General features: G+C 30.6%; 1 protein-coding gene across 5 annotated transcripts in view; it reads left to right on the top strand.

The window, feature by feature from the left end:
- The window catches only part of LOC112594561 (transcriptional enhancer factor TEF-1), a 77,518-nt gene that overhangs the window by 24,762 nt on the left and 31,516 nt on the right, over positions 1-21,240 (top strand). For 3 of the 5 annotated variants that reach the window (XM_025339395.1, XM_025339399.1, XM_025339396.1), the window contains exon 3: positions 10,921-11,053. The exons of the other annotated variants lie outside the window; for them this stretch is intronic. In XM_025339395.1, coding sequence (XP_025195180.1) covers positions 11,014-11,053 — 40 coding nt within the window. In that variant the 5' untranslated portion in view covers positions 10,921-11,013. The remainder of the gene's footprint in view (positions 1-10,920; positions 11,054-21,240) is intronic. 5 annotated transcript variants of the gene reach the window in all.

Here is a 21,240-nt window from a genome sequence, read left to right on the forward strand (position 1 = left end):
GATCTTTATTATGTTGAAGCTTAAAGATTCGCTAAAAATTTTTTTTTAAATGAATGATATTGATCTGGATATGATATGGATAATATTAATATCCATATTATAATATTGATATCATAATGTTGGTATTTTATCGATAAAGTATTTTACTAGGAAACGTATTTTGTTTGAAAAGTATTTAGTCGATAATGTGTATACGTTTGGAAATTAAAACGTTGGCAAATATTATTTTAAAATCGTATTTAATTGAAATTTATTTTGTAAAGGTAGTACCGATTAAAACACACAAATATTTTTCATGATAATAAATTTCTGAGAAAATATGACTTCTGTAAAATATATTTCAGTGTATTACAGTTCCAACAATTTAATATATTTACAAACAGATCATGTTTTTAAAGTAACAAATGATTCAATAAAAATACGGTTATAAACAAGTAATTTTTAAACTTTATGCACACCCATCTATAATAGATTAAAATATTCAAACGCAACATAATGTAGTTTTCTGACAAATTAAGAATTTGAATCATAAATAAAACTTAAAATATAAAACTTATATTATAATATTTCAGGTTTTATTTCAGTTGATTTGAATAACGGAACTCAAAACGAAAATATATATACAAAATATGTTATAATACAATAAAAATTTATATTTTTATAAGATCTTACCCGGAATGTTAAATATTAACTTAATAATCAATCCAAGATTAAGAGCTCCCAAGGGTTGACGTTTGGTTGTGTTTTGTATTATAGGCCCTAATCAATGGAAAATAATATATACAGTCAACTATGCGTACTTGACAAGTGTGCTCGCGTAAAATTATAATAATAAGTATTAAATAATATATGAACACAATGGAAATATAAATAGGTTTTCATTATTATATAACAATATAAAGTATTGATTGTTCAGTAACCAATTATTTGAGTAATTTAGTATCATACTTCAATAATATTGTGTTCACCATATATATGAAATAATTATATGCGTTAGAAAGATCAATATAGTCGATATAACAAATACACGTACGTGCATCAAGAGTAATTTCTGTTCAGGCCCTATAGCCAGTGTAAACCTTTATGATTGAGACATAATCAAATAATTTGTGGTGGTAATTCGCAGTACTATAATTTGGTCAATAGTATATGTGCCATGTGTGTAATAGTATTATCATAATATTATATACAAAACAATGTCACGCAGAAGGGGTATTAAACGGGTTAAGGCGTTAATATAGTAAATATCTGGAATATTTTCATGTAATATGGGCTATTGGTGGATCATAAAGAAAATATATATGAAAAAAAAAAAATGCATCATAAATTTAACCGCTTCTTTGGACCAAGGTCCTAGCGAGAAGCTCTCCTCCGCAGCGAGTCTTCATCTAAACGCCTTCAAGTACACACATACACATTCACAAACAATATATGTATACTATAGAGACTTAACTGCGGTTTTATATAGAACGTCCTTGAGTATTTTTTCTAATATATATTTTTTATTGGCACAACGGTCAATTATTGTGCACCGGACCGTGTAATTCTTTTCACTGTACGTAGGAATCGTGACTTGGCCACTTCGGGTGACCGTTTTCGTTTTACTGTTGGTTATTTAACGTGGTGTATATATTATGTATAAAATAATAAATACAAAAGGAAAACCAGCAAGCAGATATTGTTTTAATATAACCAATAAACATAGGTAGTCAAGCTACCGTTTATGTTTTTTTTTATAGCATATACCCTATCATTAATATGATACTATTATACATTGTATGTATATATGGGCACTCTACATCAATTTTTTAAGCCCCTGTACTTCCAATAATAAAACTTACCACAAATTTTTAAAAGTCAAGAACAATAAGCAATTAGAATATATTAATATAATTTTTGTCATTAAATTATTTTAATGAAAAAAAAAATATTTTTTGATTTGGCTTTATGGAATAATAAATGTATAATATTTTATTTTTATTTAATAAATATATTACAATAAAAACAATGTAAAGATTGATTTTTTTCACTCCAAATCAACCGATCCCTAAGAAATGATTGGCGATTTTTTGACGATTTCGTGTAAAGTAGCATTAAGTTAGTAAAAGATTTAACATTAATGTCTTTTAGTAAATATTTTACGTAATCAACTAATTCGCGAAATGTTGAAAAACAATAAAAAGTTGTATCACGAACTGACTTCGTGATAAAAATTTAAAGGGTCTTCTAAATTTATAGATGTGATCAACGTGGGTGCAATTGATGTTTCTCCTTCATTTTTACCTAAATTAAAATTAATATACTCGGGAAATAATATTCGTGTCAACAATAACTATACAGAGTTTGTATCTGGCGCAGTTGAATCGTTATTAACAAGCACGTCAGTCTACAAAATTGATTTAAAAACTTGCGTAGGTAATAGAATAACTGTTTTCTTCTCTAATATTTTTTTCTAATTTTTCTCTACATTTCAAAGCATTCGATTTTTGTTGAAAAAAATAAATGGTGAATGCAATAAAATGATTTAATACAATACAATTAATACAATTAACGTGTACAATACGCGCGGCGTGTGTATTAAACAATATTAATTAAATCTAACTAAAAAGCTATAAAAATGGTACTAAAATAAATATAAAAATAACAATAACACATCATCTAGTACACAATCGTTTCTAGATATTGGGTATTTTTAGATATTTTCTACAAATAAAAAAAAATATAATATATAATATGTACTTAATCATAAAATGTATAATACGTAGCTAATAAATATATCAAAGATTACAAAACCATTTCAACTGGCCCCTTAAACCCGAGGCCCCTGTACTTTATGTCCAAACTTTGTGGTGGCTCTGTTTATTTATGTAGATATCATAACAATGTGTTAAAACTATAGACGTTAAAATAAATTTTTTCTTTTGCTCTCGCGGTGTAATAACTTTATATTTTATACACTATATATCTATTAAAACTCTATTATAATGTCCAACGCACTAAACAAAAACGAAGTCAAACGTTCGGTGTAACCGAATGTCGACGGGCACGTCTTTTCTCGTCTTCGGTAAACTACAAAATAATATAATTTATAATACATAATCGTTTTGTTTACGGCGTCGAGGGAGCGTTGCTTTAGAACTAATATGACTTAAAATTTCGTACTCGACTATACAGTTTTCGTAATTATATAAAGTAATGCGTATGTTTATATATACCATTAAAAACCCGTACATCCCTCTTACTATATATTATATTGCATCTTCGCGGTTGAAAAGAATGATGACGTGCCGAATTTATGAATGGGCGTCGCCCGCACCCCAACAACCGTTTTGCTCTTTAAAACGACTCCTCACGTTTCGAGGTGTAAAACCACGATTTCTACCCTCTTTATTTTTTTTTTCTTTTTTCTTCTCTTTTAAAGCCCATATAATTATTTAATATTTATTAAGTAGAGAGGTGCTCGAATATTGGTCTTTTTTTCATATATTTTTGAAAAAGAGAAACGTAATTTTTATGCCGGAGCACAATGTAATAAAGTAATTATTATTACGTTGAAAAAAACGTTCAATTAAATGCGGTCCCTAATCAAATTATTATTTCATTTTTTATTTGTGCCACACGAAACTTTAATAATATACATCAACATCAGTATTACTTGAAATTCCATTTATTTATTTCACATTCTTATTATTTATAGGGTTGTCATAACGTCATATTAAAAATAAAAATGATATACGAAATATAAATGTTTATCAAGGACAAATAAAAAAACGACTTTTTACACGATAGGTACATAATATTGTATAATTAAAAAAAAAAAAAAATGTAAAGTAATACAATTTCAAATTGTACCTACACACGTTTTTATATTTTTACATAAAAATGTTCCCCGTTCAAATTTGCGCGATAAAATCTATTAACTGCATTATTATTATTATTATTATTTGAGTGTGTTAGAAATGTTTGTTGTCGGTCGCTATTTGTATAATAAACATTGTTTTAACCTTACATCGATTAAAAGTCAACGCCCAACACTATACGCAGCAGTTGCAGTACTACCCGCGTGCTTGTGCTGAGGTCGTCATTAATCGTACACATTATACATAATTATTATTTATACACACATTATATTAATCCCACGAGATCTAATTGTATTATTGTCTACAGCTTTTATTCATTTTTTTGTGGATTTTCGGTCCCCTCACGATTTTCCAGCAACACATGATTAATACACATATACGAAATTACAAATACAGTCATTGATATTAAGCAGTTAGGTTAGCTATGCACCGCATGTAAAACTGCACGAAACGTATTTTAAAAAATAAGTACCTCAAATATGTTTTACACTAGTAGTAATAAAAATCTTACTCTTACGATATATTAATACCTATACATATACATATTTACGTATATTATTTGTATCGTATTATAATGTGTTAGTAATGAATAACGAACGAAAATAAAATGCATTAAATATCACGTCGCCGCGTGTGTCGTACAATCGCAACAGTAATACCGAAGACGTCATAATTCCTGTGTATAACCTATATAATATAATATTATTATTATATGCAGATCGTGTGGGCTCCGCGCTCGGTATCCAATGACTGTTGTTTTCAGGTATTTATCTTTTATCGGTGACATGTATTTTCGCGTTGTTTTATTACGTTATATACATTAAAATATATAACATATAATATCATAAGTCTCTGTGTACGGTAGCAGAGTGCAGTTACAACGATTGACACCATTCGTTTTCGTATCGCGCTCGCCGCCGCAAGCAACAGAAATACGTGTCGTGTTCCGTCCTGCGGCAGCGGGGATTTTTGAAAAGTTTACCGCCTGTCATTGTGGTTTTTTTACGTGGAAGCTCGCTAAAATAATGATTATTCTTTCTATAGTTATAGTTATATTATTGTTTATTATTGTTGTGGTCCAAACAGTTTTTGTATGCCTATAATATTAATTATTTAATTTTGTAAATCGACGACAGCTCGTGCTTAATAAGTGTAATATACATTTTAAACGTCAATACTATATAGATATTTTATATCATACATGTTCATATAAATCGCGTCATATTCTAACGCTACCTCAGAAATAATAATATCTTTATAACTTTTTCGTTTCGCCACTGTATTCAACCGTTTTTCTTATTCTATACTTACCACATTATGCGCAGCCATCGAGTGCGGTAAATTGTATATTGTTAAAAATGATAATTACTTTTTGCATTCGAATATGTTGTAAGAACGTTCGTTTTCGAAATTAAATTTTAATTTAATCTTCGCCGTCGCCACCGGTTTCATAATTTCCGTACATACTTGTCAAGATTGCATACAATATTATAGTATTTACCGTTGTGATATGTGCGAGATCAAAACGACTCCATTGTTTATACGTTTCATAGAGTCGACCTATTGTTCGAGGCCGTTCGTTGTTGGCGGATAAAATAGTGAAAATTATTTTTTTAATCATGTGCCTGTAAAACTGATTTAAAAGAAATCAATACAGAGGCGGCTACGATTCACATATGCACGCATAATGGAAACAAGGAGAGACCATTATTACATTTTGTAAGTCCCGTTCAAGGTCAAATCGATCCAGTTTTTTTCGGCGCCACCATAGTATTATGGACGTCGATGACGATGTCATAGGATACGAATTACTGAGAACATTACAAGTAAAACACGTGTTATTATTATTATTATTATTGCTTATTGTCAAAACCAAAAGTGCTCAAAATTTCTGAATAATATACTTAAAATAGTAGTGAAAAATATTATACGGAAATATTATATGTGTAGGTGATGATAACAATATTTCACCTCAAATACTGAATATATTATTAATTCCGTTTATTTCGATGAGAAAACTATTATCATATTATTATTAATCATAATGTCTGCAGTCGTCTGTGCGTACAAATATTTATTTTCCCACCGTGTAACATTACACTTGTGCATAGCTCAGAGCCGCAGCTAATATGTATTATAATAATATCATCGTAATACGCGTTCACCCATAATACACGTAGAATATATAGACGCGTAATATACAGTGTACAATATAAGGTAAATCCTATTATAATATAAAATATATTTTATATTATGTTAATAATAAAATATGAACAATAGTATAATATTACGTTTTGCGCCTACATAATCGCGGTGTTTTCTACAATCGATATCTATATTATAAATAAAAATATTGTATATCATTATGTTCTGTTTTTCAATTTCCCTTTTGCGTATACATAATATAATATAAAATATAACGATATCATTATAATAATGTTATTATATCAGTGGCTTGTACAGATAACATGGTATTATTTTTCGTTTTTTTATTCGGTCGAATTACAGCCGCTGTGCGTAAAGCTCTGTTGAACGAGATACGTTTTAAAGTTAATTTATAAATTTTATGCTCGTCTACTTAAAAAAAAAAAAATGTACACTGAGAGTATTGGTTTGCTTTTTAAAAAAGTCTATGATAATTATAGGTATTATGTACATTATATCTGTGCGGCTACGCCGCGGTTTTTTCTGCGCCCCTTCCCGCGCCATTGTTTGGAACGACGTCATCGGAAAGCAGAAATGACGAGGTGTCATTCATTAATTAATTGATTAATTAATCATTTGAACGTGACATAGCTCCACAGGTAAATCGAACGTATTCCATTCCTATACTTTTCGTTTATTATATATACATTATTCCATTTACCCTTATAGGATACTGTTATTCTTTCCGTCATATTGAAAATTCTATGATTCCTAATACAGCTACAGGTGGCCTAGAAAAATTTTCGCTAAAATGTACAATTTTGCAATCATAAATGTTGATGCAGTATTGCTATGTGATTCCTAAACAAATCAATAATCGTCAAATTAATGTACCTACTGGTATATACTCAGATGCGTATATAAATACGTTTTTATACGATAGGTATCATTACTGTGTTTAGGTTTACGATTTAAACATCTAAACAACATAATATTATTATACAATCGACGTGAACAGAGTTTCAATATTATTATGTATATATATATATAATTTTATATAATAATATAACTTAAAAACTTGCGGTAAAGCCGTTATTTTTTTCTTTACTTGTTTTAATGAAATTGTATTACTAAAGCCGAAGAAAAAAATGGATGTCACGTATAATCCTAATTGTTTTAACGAGCTGTTTTAATGATATTTTTTTCTCGATTAACCTAGGCCCTGATCACAGTTCGATTACGTTGAACGGTAAATCGATAATTGTGTAAACACTTTAACCGCGATATAGCTGCAGAGTCCAATACTTGCAGTATATTATATACATATTGTTATGACAATATGCCTATAATACTGATTATAAATAATCACCAATATGATATTAAATGCCATTAAAGATTTAAGCCTATATTGCGAAAAATGTTATAATTTCTATGTTATTGTTATTATTATTTACCTTATATATATGATATTGCCACGATTGTGCTCTCTGTCACATGAGGTACGATGATTGCATATCAATTAAAAATCAATAACTCGTTTGTGATTTGCAGTGTGAGTATAAACCATCATACATATTATGGGCTTACATATAAAAGTCATAATATCGCGATAATGTTTATATTAATTTTTTTAATAGTAAACGTCTTCTCCGTTTACATTTTATAGTGTATGTGTAAAAAAAAAAGTTGGCACGAGAAAAAAATGCTGTTATTGTGTGTTGAATAAAGAAAATTATGTTATAATTTCGTTTAAAAAATGAAATCTGATCAAATGCAAACGGAGACCAGCTCTTTCAAATTTTAATCCGCATTCAAATAAATAAATATAATAGTCAATTTAAGCAAAAAGTCCCAGTAAAAAAAGTCTCAGGAAATGGTTAAATAATCATTAATTAATAAATATTAAATACAAAATAGTGTTATAGTAGTTAATACGTAAATCGCTTTAAAATTATATATAAAATAATAGAATGCAGTTAATACTTTATACATTTAAAAACATTCATACTAATTTACGTTGTAAAATAAAATAGTTTATAAAATTAAAACTAATACACAAATTTTGTCACTTTGTATACATTCATTTTGTAAATGTTTTTCCATGAAACAATTTTGTCCTAGCTTTTTTTTTTTTTTTGCTATTCAATTCTTTTACACCTTCTATAAAGCTAATTTTATTTTATCCATAGAAATTTTCATTTTTCTAATCAATTTTCAAATATTTTTATGCTTATAGCGCAAGTTCTGATTAATTATGTTAGATAAGTATGGCAGATTTACTTCATGTAGGTATACAAACTACAGTCATTCTACATTATACACACCACGTCAGTTTTATAGAATTACAACAATAATAAAAAACAAAGTACCTACAACTTAACCCAAATAAATATTTTGTTCCTTTTTTTATGAGGCTTTTGTTTATAAACTAGACCTTTTTTTCCGCAAATCTATTTGGTATATGACGTATAAAAAATATAATATTTATGAAAACATTTATTTTTTAATTTCAAATCATGATTAGAATTCAACAAAATCCTGCAACAGTTAAAAATATATTTAAATAATTATAGTCTCTTGCTTTCGCTTTTTCACCTAACCACGCGTGGTTATTGATTATATATTTTTTTATTTCGGTAAGTTTTTTATTTTATTTAATAAAGTCATCTTTTTTTCAATGCTACAGCAATAAAGATGAAATTTATCTTTTCTAACTAAAATTTATAACGTTTTCACGGGTGTATTATAAATTATAATATTGAGGATAAGCGATAATTAAGGGTTAAACGGCATGGGTATATTCTAAATGAGATGACCGACAGTTAAAGCTTTTGTACCTCCAAATACGTCAAGTTATAGTGTCCCTCTCTGCACTATTACAAAAAATGAAGTATATATATTTTAATTTTAGGGGACAAGCAATGAATTTATCTATACATTTTTCGATTTTACTTTCACGAAAAGTAGAGAATTATCGCTTGGCAGTTATAGCACATTTTGCCTTTTATCAGTCGACATGTTATATGGTGACAATAGCGTGGTACAAATTTGTAATCGATTTAGTAAGACTGATAATATATATTATGTATATATTATAATTTATACTGAATTAACGACTATAAATTTATAATAATTTAATAAAATGTGAAACCGGTTTTATACGGATAATGCAGTAAATACTTTCAGTGTAGAATATATAGTATACCCCTCTGAAAGTATTCGTAGTATTTTTGCCGTCGCCTCAATGATGATCGGCAGAATGCAGTTTTTGTTTCATCCGATGACAATAATCCTGTTGTCGTTCCAGGGGAAAAGAGACAGAATGGAAGTTTTTTCGTTTCATTATTATTATTTTTTTCTTTCATTCGAGTAGGTCGAGAAATGAAAATTATTGCGTCCTTATTATTTAACACACATCTAAGAATAGTTTTGCGTTTGAGCAATAGCAGCCGCAGAGTATAAAAAATTTAAAAAAAAAAAATGCCGTCTCGTCTGGAAGTTAATCGCTTGCTCGTTTTTATTCGAGAACCGTGTGAACCCATAAATTTCATGTTGGTCGACAAATGTAACCCCATTGTTGTTTTGACCAGTTGAATATGTGAATTTGTTTTAAAAAAAATTTAGTGCCATATTATCAATACCGACGATATCGTTTATAAGCCGCCGACAGTGTTTGTTTTATGTGAATCGTACAGTTGTTCAATAATTGTACCTATCACTTGTGAATTTGTAATAATCTGTGATGGTAGTGATAATAAATAAAACTAATAAAATGAGATTTTACCAAACAAAAATGTTGAATAATCGTAATCGTGAATTTTCTACGTTGAGTAGGTAGTTGCTTTTTTAGAAAACCAGAGAAAACATTATTATTATTATTATTAAGCATTAATTGTTAAGTAAATCATTTTTGAAGAAGAAAAAATTACGGTTTAATAAATACAAAATAAATCCTTTATGTTCAAAGACACAAGAATAATGCTCAACAAAAAAAAAAAACGTTATAGAATAATATTCTTTGTACAATTATTTTAATTTCTTTATAATTTTCGTGTCACTCAAATCTTTTCTTTTTTTTTTCATTCTACTACTTATTATATAATAAAGTAGTTTTCATCTAAAAGCCGATTACTTTTTTAGTATACTATTATATTTTTAAGGTATTAGGTTTTCTTAAAGAGTATCGCGGTACACTTATTTTACGCAACATAAATACAGCATAGCAATAATTTTAATACGATTTTCATTTTTCTATACTTAAATTTTGATATTTTGAGAATAACATTTTGTTATTAAATTTTTTGTTACAACATTTATTAATTTGTTACACAGTACCACAGCAAAAACATTTTCATGATTAAACTATGGCTGTATACATGAAACCTATTTTTTTATAATCAATTTATCGTGTTACCTACACATTTTTTAGTAAATCTATTTCATAAATTATTCATTAAACACCTTTAATTTTGTACTACGTTTAATATTCGCTATAACACACATAATTAATTAATTTTGTATTACACAACTATTTAGATGCACGTAAAATGTGAATTATAATATTGCCTTCATATAATCGAACATAATATTCTGTACTTAATACATTATTTTATTTATACTTAATATAATTTACAATACTAAAAAATTTAATTACGAAATGTGGAACTCACAAATATCAATATAACAAACAGATATTTTTATGAAGTACTCGTTCGACTTCACGATGTATATATACACCTATTATAGTTTTTTTTTAGATAAAACTCGTGCATTTTAGTTTTTTTGATTATTTTTCTCTTCTCTTTGTTTTTACTTGTCATAAAACTTTCCTGTCTACTTTTACTCTCATTTTTGTTTTTGTTTTATTTTTCATTTTTATTTATTTTTTTTATGTTTTCGTTTGGCCTCATCTCAGCCCGTTCGTAGCATCCAGCTAAATCGTCACGCGTTTGCCAACGGCGTAATACAAGTACAAAAAGGGTTATATGTACATGAGCCAGCTTCTCAGATGTACCCGTTGTCGGAGGAAGATAGCATGACGTCCCCAGGTATGTTTTGTAACAAAAAAAAAAAAGAATATTGTCTTAGGATATATAATATTTAGGAAATTGGTTTATATACGCTCTCTCATAACATGTATAATAATAATACATATTTATGTATAATATTTTGTGCAGACAGCACATGATTGGACACGATGTAAGGTCAACACATTCGACTTCTTACGTCCAATGACCTTATCCGCATCATCACTATCATCATCGACATCATTGTTACGAATATGACACAGGCTCGTTTCTCCGTAAATATCGTATACGCGTATTTTACGTTAAGTAGTTTAATATTATGTCATGCGTGTGACAATTCTCGTTATTTTCGGTTCGACGACGCAACAATATAAATTTAATCCAAAATATTTTCTCGAAGGTGTACATTTTGTGATTAGTTATTAGTTATTACGTACGTATCTGCGCGGTGTCTTATTGCAATTTTTGCACGTTACATAATAATATATTAAGAGGGACCGACCGTTGTTTAAAGATACATTTATTGTACGCACACCAATTAATTTAGTTTATGTAAAATCACAAAATGGTCCAATTTACAATACATAATGATGTACATACTTTTGTTCCGAACATAAAAACAGTATATACACGTAGGTATGATATTGTAATATTATGAATTTTAATGTTAACGCGAAACCCCGAATGAAAAAGATTAAACACGGTTTAAGATTTATTGAATCCCGCTATGATTCATTGCCCAACCTCCGTGTGTACTATTACACGTAAATAATCGTATACTATGAAATATAATATATTATATTTTATATAGCTATATAATACGAACGTTATGTGTGTAGGTACACATCATGCCGGCACGGTGTTTGAATTTTTATTTGCTCTTCGAGTTAAAAGTTTATTATTTTTTAAATTTCAAACAATTTCGGATACATACGCTTATATACTAACACAAATTTGTTTTTACTTTTTTTTTTTTTTGAAAATAACGTTTGACAAAAATAAAAAACGACCGTTATGTTATAAATATTATCGTGATATAATATTATATTTGTCGTAGGTAGGTAGGTACAACAAACGAATTCAACTTTTGAATATTTGCTTTTTTTTTTTAGATTCTAAGCGGAGCGGTGAATGTATTTTATTTTGAAGTATGTGTGTACATACACATACCTTTCTGTAATAAACTTTTTCGTACAGTACGAGTACCTATATAATAATAATAATATAAATAAAAAATTATCATTATATCCATCATACGTGGTTCTTTCCATTTTTTGCCGAAAATTCGATGTTTTTATCGAAAAATAATTACTTAATAACGTTTACTGCAGTGCACATTGATGTCGTTACCATGTTATGATGTGTATTAAAATATTAATATACATTATGTCTATACTGAATATTTTTTTCCTTTGGAATGCGGTCGAAAATAATTTTTTAAAGACATCGCATTTAATAAAATATTATACACCGATGGGGTGCATGGTTACATGCGTGTCCGTGCTGTGCGGGGACGAAAACGTGTTATTAATTTAAAATCAGGAAAAAAACGATTATTGCATCACCGGCGGGATACATTTTTGTGACCACAAATAATATTCTTTTTAAACCCTCCCCCGCACACAAATCGAACGTTCGTTGCCATAGTTGATCTGCTGCGCCTTTTGGATTGTAACTGTGATATTAGTATTATATCGTAACATTGTACGTCTGTCATCAATGATCGCCCATGTATTTCTAAAATACACGTACTTCCTATGTATAATATAACATTATATTAATATATTATTTTCGCTCTTTTAACAAACGGCGGTCTTCTATAATAATACGTACGTGTCTCGGTTCGGAGGAACCCCGTCGAACCCGTCGTCGTAAGGTTATGAGTTTATAATATATTACACGTATATAATAATATGATGACGGTGGGGCCGTGGCACGGTCGGTATAGGCGCAGGTGCGCACGATGAATCACAACGTAGTATAGAGTCGCCCTGCACTGTATACTTACTATATACAATTGTGCCTGCACGCACACTCATTTATACACAGAGAAACGTATTTCTCGGAATGGCCCGGGCGTGTTCAATGGGGGATCTTGTATATACTATAACGATACGATAAATGTATAGTGTATATATACACAGTGCACACACACATCACGGTGCGCTGTTGTCCATTGATATCGGCTTAGCGCCGTCCCTATTTTTATATTAAAAAGGTCTTTGGCGCACGGGGAAACGATTTTCGTTTCGAAATTCGCATTCACGCTTTATATAATAAAATAATACCTTCAGGCTACAGTAACGTCCACCACTTGTATTCTACCGATAACCGTTTTCCATTCCGGCGTGTTCGACAATGCACCGCCACCGGCTACGCTGCTGCAGGTCACTATATTATTATCGATGGTAGATTATTATTATTCTATTCGCGAGAAGCAGACCCATAAATACTATTTAAGAAACACCTATAGGTACAGATGAGTGTGGGTAGAGGTGAGGTGCGTCTGGTACATATATATTAGGTTAGGAACTTATAACAAAAAATGAGTTCAACGTGATCAATCGTTGTCGTCGAAAGTACTTCAAATGTGGTGAAACGACGACTCGTTTTGATCACGACATAATAGGTATTCTTGGTCGGACAAATAGAAACAATATTATGTATACAAGTACATATACGTTTGTATGTCCTCGATGATAAAATATAATGTACAGCGATTCAAAATATTACTGGCGGTTGTGCAGTTCGAAATCCGTACAAATAATGGTAGCCACTCTAAACTATATTGTTCGGGCAATCATCGTGTTATCTGACCACGCATAATCGTTGCGAGTTTGTTTTTTGTTGGAAATTTATAGTAATACTACCGAATTATTGTGTAAACATAGTCACCTAGAGAGAAACACATGATATCTTCGTACAATACACGAACTGCAGCGTTGCAATTATTGTGCATACTGTCGAAGCGTTTCGTATTTTGTGATAAATAAATATAGTATTTTACATGAATAAATATATTATTCAAATCGTTCCGGATTAAATAATACAGTCACTGCAGTAGAAGTCTGATTATTGTTTCGTGGAACGCGTCCTTCCTCCATGTCATGGGATTTGAAAGGTATCGTAATATAATACAACGTGAAACGCGATCGAAACTGATTAATATATGATGAGAGGTGCGCTCCACACGCTTCATTATCCGCATTTGTCATTTCCTGGAAAACAGTAACACATAACTACCACCCCCGCGCCAACGAGACGATTTCGGTCCAATTTCAGGCATTTTGATATACGCATTATTATTGGGACCTAACCTGTACTACACTGCGTATCGCGGTTATAGCGGAGTGTAGTGATGTACAAAATAGTATATTACATGTTATTGGCCGTGTATATATAGCGTGGTTAACATTTTCGATGATATGACGTCGCCGCCACGCCTCGGCGTCCGTCCGAATGAATGGAGACGATTTTACGACCGTGTAAACAAGAGACCGTTTTTCATCCCGTCCATTTGTCGCGCGGCTATCCGGGCCAGGTAGTTACATTAAAAAAAAAAAAATGTGTCGAAACGTATCTCGTATGAAGTGTTCGACGTGCACTACAATGACGACGACGATAATAACAATAATAATAATTACAATATTATTACAATAAAAATAATAATAATTATTATGATTATTATTATCTTTTCAATATAATGATTCATCTGACCAAGGGACGCGACGTGGCGGTGGTGGCAGCGACTGCGACCGGTACATGTGGCAACGTCGCGAGTTACAAGTTACCTGAAAAAAAAAAAAAAAAAATAAAAAAAAAACACCGCCGATCCATTGTGGACGTCAAACCGGTTTTCGTTCCGGACGACACCTGTACACCGCCTACATTTCGTATTTTACACACACACACACGCGCTCAAATCCTCGTACACACACTCGCGTCGGTCGTATAGTATACACGCGCGACAACAAAACGTAAATTAAAATATATACGTATAGTATCCTTTTGCTTTCTCACGATCCCGGACAACACGCGTATACACACACGGCGGTGAAGAGTTGACGACAGTCCTTACGAACACAGTCTCGATGAGTTCGGAACCCGGGGTTGTTAACATGCAGCTATAGTGTCGAGCGTGCCATCGTCGTGTGAATTTTTTTTTACTCGGTGTTTCCGATCGACCGAAAATTCACGTCGAGCAAAATAAATCGCAACCAATGTGATCGGATTGACGGACGGTTATTTCATAGAGATATAGCGAGTTCGGCTGCGCCGATGTTGTCGTCGAAAGCTCACGGATTCCTTTTAATAATTTCCCGGTAACGTCCTGCCTATTCCGGTTTGTGAACGTTTTTCCGCGCCCACCTCACACGACGAGACGTAGACGGTTAGGTTACAGACACGTCATACACTTCGTACATCGTTCGTCGGTTGTACGACCATAAAGAAGGAGCTATATCGTTGAAATTAATGTTGTTTTATGACTGTTGTTGTTATTATTATTATTAATATTATCATCGCTGCAGTCGGTCGTGTGCAAGTCTCATCGTTGGCGGTTGTCTCTAGCTTGGGCACTACGGGGAAAGAATAATAAGTATACAATATTATTATTATTATTATCATCCCGAGAGAATAGTGGATAAACTGGTTTTACGAACACCATCGTCAGCGGGACTGCTGCAGCTTGTTTATCATTGTTGTCCGACGCATATATCGCTCGCGCGCGCGCGCTAGTGTGTGTGTGCATAGGTACTGAGGGACGTTATCGAGAGGAAACAGTATTATTATTATTATTATTGTTATCATTTTGTTTTTTTATCATTTCTAGGATTGGAAATCTTGTTTAAACGTCGTTGCAGCCGGTCGGCAAAGTTCTGCTGGTTTCGCCGCAGTTCTGCATACGGCCGTATTTAAATCTATTACTTCGTCTCTCCATCACTCCACGCTCACTATGTATAATATATTATATATACAATAATAATAGTATGAATGAAAGAATAGACATTAGACGTACCGCATACAGAATGAATTGGTTATTGTGTGTGTGTACAAATCATGTAAATGTGCTATTGCCAGAGAAGTAAGGTTAATGTATGAGGTGTGGTTGTATTTTAAACGTATATACAGAGTGATTCATTGCGTTTTTAGAGATAATATATGTGTAATACTTGTAATAAAAAAATCTTTGTAGGATAAATACGAAAATATTGTCGTCCAAAATGTATAGATCCGTATTTATAATATGATATTATTAATTACACATTTTTAAGTAATAAGAAATAAAAAATGATATCGATGGATTCAATATTTATTTTACATTTTAAAGTTAATACCAAATAAAGTTACATAGAATAAAGATATATTGGTTGAACTTTCAATCACCCCGTACATTAATTGTACGGTTTTAATTAAAATGCAATATAAATAATATATGTGGGTTAGTAAGTGGAAAATCACGTTTAGTATATTAAACTGGATTGTATCGTAAAGTTTTCCTTTCTATTGCGCACGACGTGCTATATGTATATGTATTTTAGTAAAATGATTAAGTGCAGATAAAATGACATAAAATATATATTATATAATAATTATTAGAATAAATTATTTCGATTTTATAGTAATCTGCAAGAACAACCTGAGTTTATAAATTCGTTTTAAAACGCGTTCGTTCGTGAGTGTTAGTACTTGTCTTAATTATCATATCTATGGTCGTACCTGATATACCTGTAGATATTGCGGTGTTCTTGACTTTGGCGGGAGCTTTATTTCTCAGTTTAATAATTGATACGATTAATGCGTGTCGTATTACAACAGTAGGTACATCTGTATATATTATAATAAGTGATAGACGCGCTCGTAAAAAGATTACGAAATTAAGAATTTAATTCCCGATAACATGATAAACAGTCATTTTACTTCCGAATGCGATGGCATAATATTATTTGTATATTGTTCCGGAAATTAAACTCGATAATACAATACACAAGTATACACGTATTATGTATCTCGAGTATTCCCCATTGAGTACACGCATATATATTATATATAGTATATTATAATATGTTGAACTTGTTGCGAACGTCGTTTTATGTGTTTGTTTATTAAAACTGTGCCAGCGGTGGTCGGATCGCGGCGACACCGTACGTATAACGGTCCGTGAGAGGAAGGCGGCCCGCACGAATTCAAGAGACCGTGTAGCTTTGGCTGGTTCCCCGTGGGGCGTAACCGTATATATATATATTATAATATACATGTATACAACACACATTATGTAAATTTTACGCATTTTATTCCAAAGCAGTGTCTTCGACGCACGCACACTGGTTTTGATAAATTCATATGGCGGCAGCGTGGAGCGGTAGTAGCAGCTATATAGGCATATATTATAATATTGTGGTGTTGTAATCATATGCAAATCGGAATACCAATTTAGGTATTAATAGCGATTGTTATGTAGGTCGCGTTAATCGCGAGGGACTTGAGAGACCCGTGAGTGATATAATACAAAGACGTTTCTTATTCTTATAGGCTCACGCAGCGCACACTCGCGACATTTTCCACGCGTGGTGAGATATTTACCACGTTTAAAAGCTTTCGTCGGTTGCCATCATATTCTTCGTCGTATACATAAATATGACGTATTACATTATCATTATTATCATTATGTTGATGTGGCGCTGCGTTGTTGTCGTTATTTTAGGTCCTTATGTTAGAAATGTCTATACGTGCTGTGACGGCAAAAGATGTTGGTGATGGTGGTGGTCCATAAGTAGGTATTATACATAATTTTAAGACGCATATAATAATATTAATTTCAACTCGCGTATAACTAAGTGTATAATATTATATACTATATATAGGTAATATTACATTTCTAACCAGTTTCCATTCCCTTTCCGACCTAAACCTTGATTTCGACAATTTATTTCGATTATTATTGAAGGAACAACCAGCTCGCTCGCGTATACAGTGTTTATCCTTTATAATTTCATTTCAGATAATTATCCCCTGTACAATTGTCCTAAATGATGACTTTTTGTTATAATGATAATACTCCGATCCCTTAACAGTATTATAAATTATAATATTAATTTGAACCACATTCGTTGTATTTTTAATATTGTTATTTATCAAATTTGAACGATGTCAATGCGTAAAAATTCGATTATTATCAATACGTCACTTGATATATAATAATGTAATATATATTAGAGTATATTTTCAGTTATAAAGTTAATGATGTTTGCATTATAAATGTGTATCAATATTATTAAATGATAATTATCGTGTCGATGAAATATGTATAGTAATTCGCATACCGTTTTATACTTATTTAATATTCAGTTTGATAACTTTAATATATTGTAAATTTAATATTTGCATATTTTTTTTACTCAAAATGTTCATATTTTTCAAAGTTTCTTGTATGATTAATGGTCTTAGAAGCGTTACGTTTCATTTACGTAAAAACAATTTTTCAGCTCGGAAATAAATTTTTATTATTTCGTTAACGCAAGCTTTTTTTTCTTGAGCGCCAAAAATAATTATTGATATATTTTTGGTCTTTCCTGAGACGAATGTATACTTTTGATACATTTTAATGCGTGCGTGTGTAATACATCGTAGGTCTGCTGCTCCGTCTCCCGCTGGTCAAGTTAATTATACGATTTGGCACACGTTCTCTTCGTCGTTGGCTCCGATCCTCCCGAAGTGACGACTTTTTGCCGAAACTATTTTCATTCGCCGCCTTCAATGTTCATTCATGGCGTCATCACGTATAGTCTCGTCGTTTTTTCTTAGGTCATTTTTGGCTTAACCATTATGTTATGTGTAATTTTTAAATTTTTACTATCATTTCTTTCGTGATTTTTACATTTTTTTATTCAAGGCAAAGTACGCATAAAACAAATTTAACTCCACGCCTACTCTTGTATCCAAACAACATTTATTTCCACTTGTTTTTATATTACATTCATTCAGTTATATTCATTTAACTTATATATCTTTTATAAGAACGGAGCTTTATGAATTTCATTATTATTATTATTATTATTATATAGATATTGCAGCGTACGCTCTTTATAATATGATAACGATTTAAAAAATTAAAACAATTTAAAATATTTACGGGCATACAAAAATCTTACATTTTTATTTATTAAATTAAATATTAATTTATTATTTATAAATATCCATTTACAATATATTTTTTTGTTTATATAGTTCTCGAACATAGCACGTCAAATATAAATCATAATATTGTTTTTTAGTGTAGTGTATGTATTATGGATGTATAAAACTGAGCTTTACCCTTGTTATTATTCTATAGCTATGAAATATAACTGTAATTTTACAGTAATAATATCCTAATATGTACCTGAAATATAATATTATTAATCAATACAATTTGTTCTCATGTGCCTAAAATAATTATTACGATGTTCTTACACACGTGCACATTTTAGTTATAAACACAATTCAGAAGTATTACAATTTCAAAGTTTTATAATAAGTAATAAAAATTTAAAATTTTCATTCAAGCTACCTTCAATACATTTAAAATGATATTTAAACTTCATTGGATAACTTTTGAAAACATTATCACGCTTATCTAATTTGTTATTGTGTTTAAGGTTTGAAATATATTTCGCGTTAAGCAGTTTCGATACTAATTTTCTAATTTTTTTTAAAACATAACTATTATTGATTATTAATTTGTTGATTATAGCATATACTATGCTATATACCATAGTTTTGTGTAAACAATTTAAATACACTAGGTATCTAAAAATTGCTTGGATACGTACATAATATTACATTTATAATAACGGGCAGGTGTATACAATATTATATCGTTATATGTATTTATTTTTGACGTTAGAACAGTGTTCATATACGTAATCATTATCTTCATCACCATCGTCATCCATTTAACATTTTGCTCCTACAGCAGTTGATGCTCACCGCTCGTCGCGAATTTGTTTTGAATTAATTTAATTAAATTTAGTGCGTATAATAAATTATATAATACTATCATCGTTTCAAACCGACCTCAAAACACGATTTCCTCGCCGGTTTTCGAAACTCGTGTCTAAACACGATATAATAATTAAATAATATTTTATATTATATACAGAGTGATTCATCTACAAGTATACTCAAAATTTGAAGTAGGTAGTAGTTTCTGAATTATTAAAATGTATAAACCTATTTTAAAGCTTATAATGGTTTTATACAACTTTAAAATAGATGTAATATTATTTATTATATAAATACTAATTTTTATAAATTATAAAATGTTGATATATAATTTATTTATTTTCAAATAACTCATAAATCTTTCGTTTGAACTTAGATTTGGATACATTACCATTTTATAAGTTATCTCATTAAGGTGGTCGAGAGAATTTAAAAACATTAAAATGGTGTTCAATAAATGATATTAAGAATGTAAAATTATTTGATAACCTAGTCCTTATAACTTATAAATATACTTAAAAAATTTTTTTAGATTATAATTCGAATGATTTCAATGTTTAAAAAAACAACGGAGGCCTGCATGTATGATGAATCCCTCTGTATGACATACTTTATTACTTTACTCGTTCCTTAACTCGGACAGACTCGTTTTAAAACTCATTGTTATAATTTCCTTAGGACATTTACGCATTTCTGTTTATTCGGATTAGTAATAACGTGTGCCGGTCGTTAAGGCACGCCATATATAGCCGTCCGTTTTAGATATTAACGCGCGTTCAATTAAATGGAAACTATCATTAGCACAATTGGTCAGTATAGGTACATAATGTACTAGAGTACCTAAATGTCCTAAATATATATAGCCATATATGCATAGGTAGGTCGAACGTGTCGTGCACTGCGTTTGTCGAAAATCTCCTTTTCTTCTCATCATCCGTCGTTTCCGAGACTCACAAACAATGAGTGGATAGGTGCGCCCACAAAAAAAAGGGTTCGCCTCCCTTGAGAATATAATAATAATAATGGTTCTTTTTGTGCTTGTTTGTTTGCCCTGATGTCGTCGTCGTTGTAGGCGGCGTTGGACGTCGTGTGGGTCGCGACGGTGACGGACAAAAGAAAACCGAGTTAAATCATTTGCTATGTATATAAATATAAAATATAATATAAGAACTGTGTATATAATATTTTGACCCGTCTCCTCCAGTGTGCGCGTTGTAAACTATATT

Source organism: Melanaphis sacchari, unplaced genomic scaffold (assembly GCF_002803265.2).
Source record: "Melanaphis sacchari strain LSU unplaced genomic scaffold, SCAv2.0 Contig23_pilon_pilon, whole genome shotgun sequence".
Taxonomy (NCBI): domain Eukaryota; kingdom Metazoa; phylum Arthropoda; class Insecta; order Hemiptera; family Aphididae; genus Melanaphis; species Melanaphis sacchari.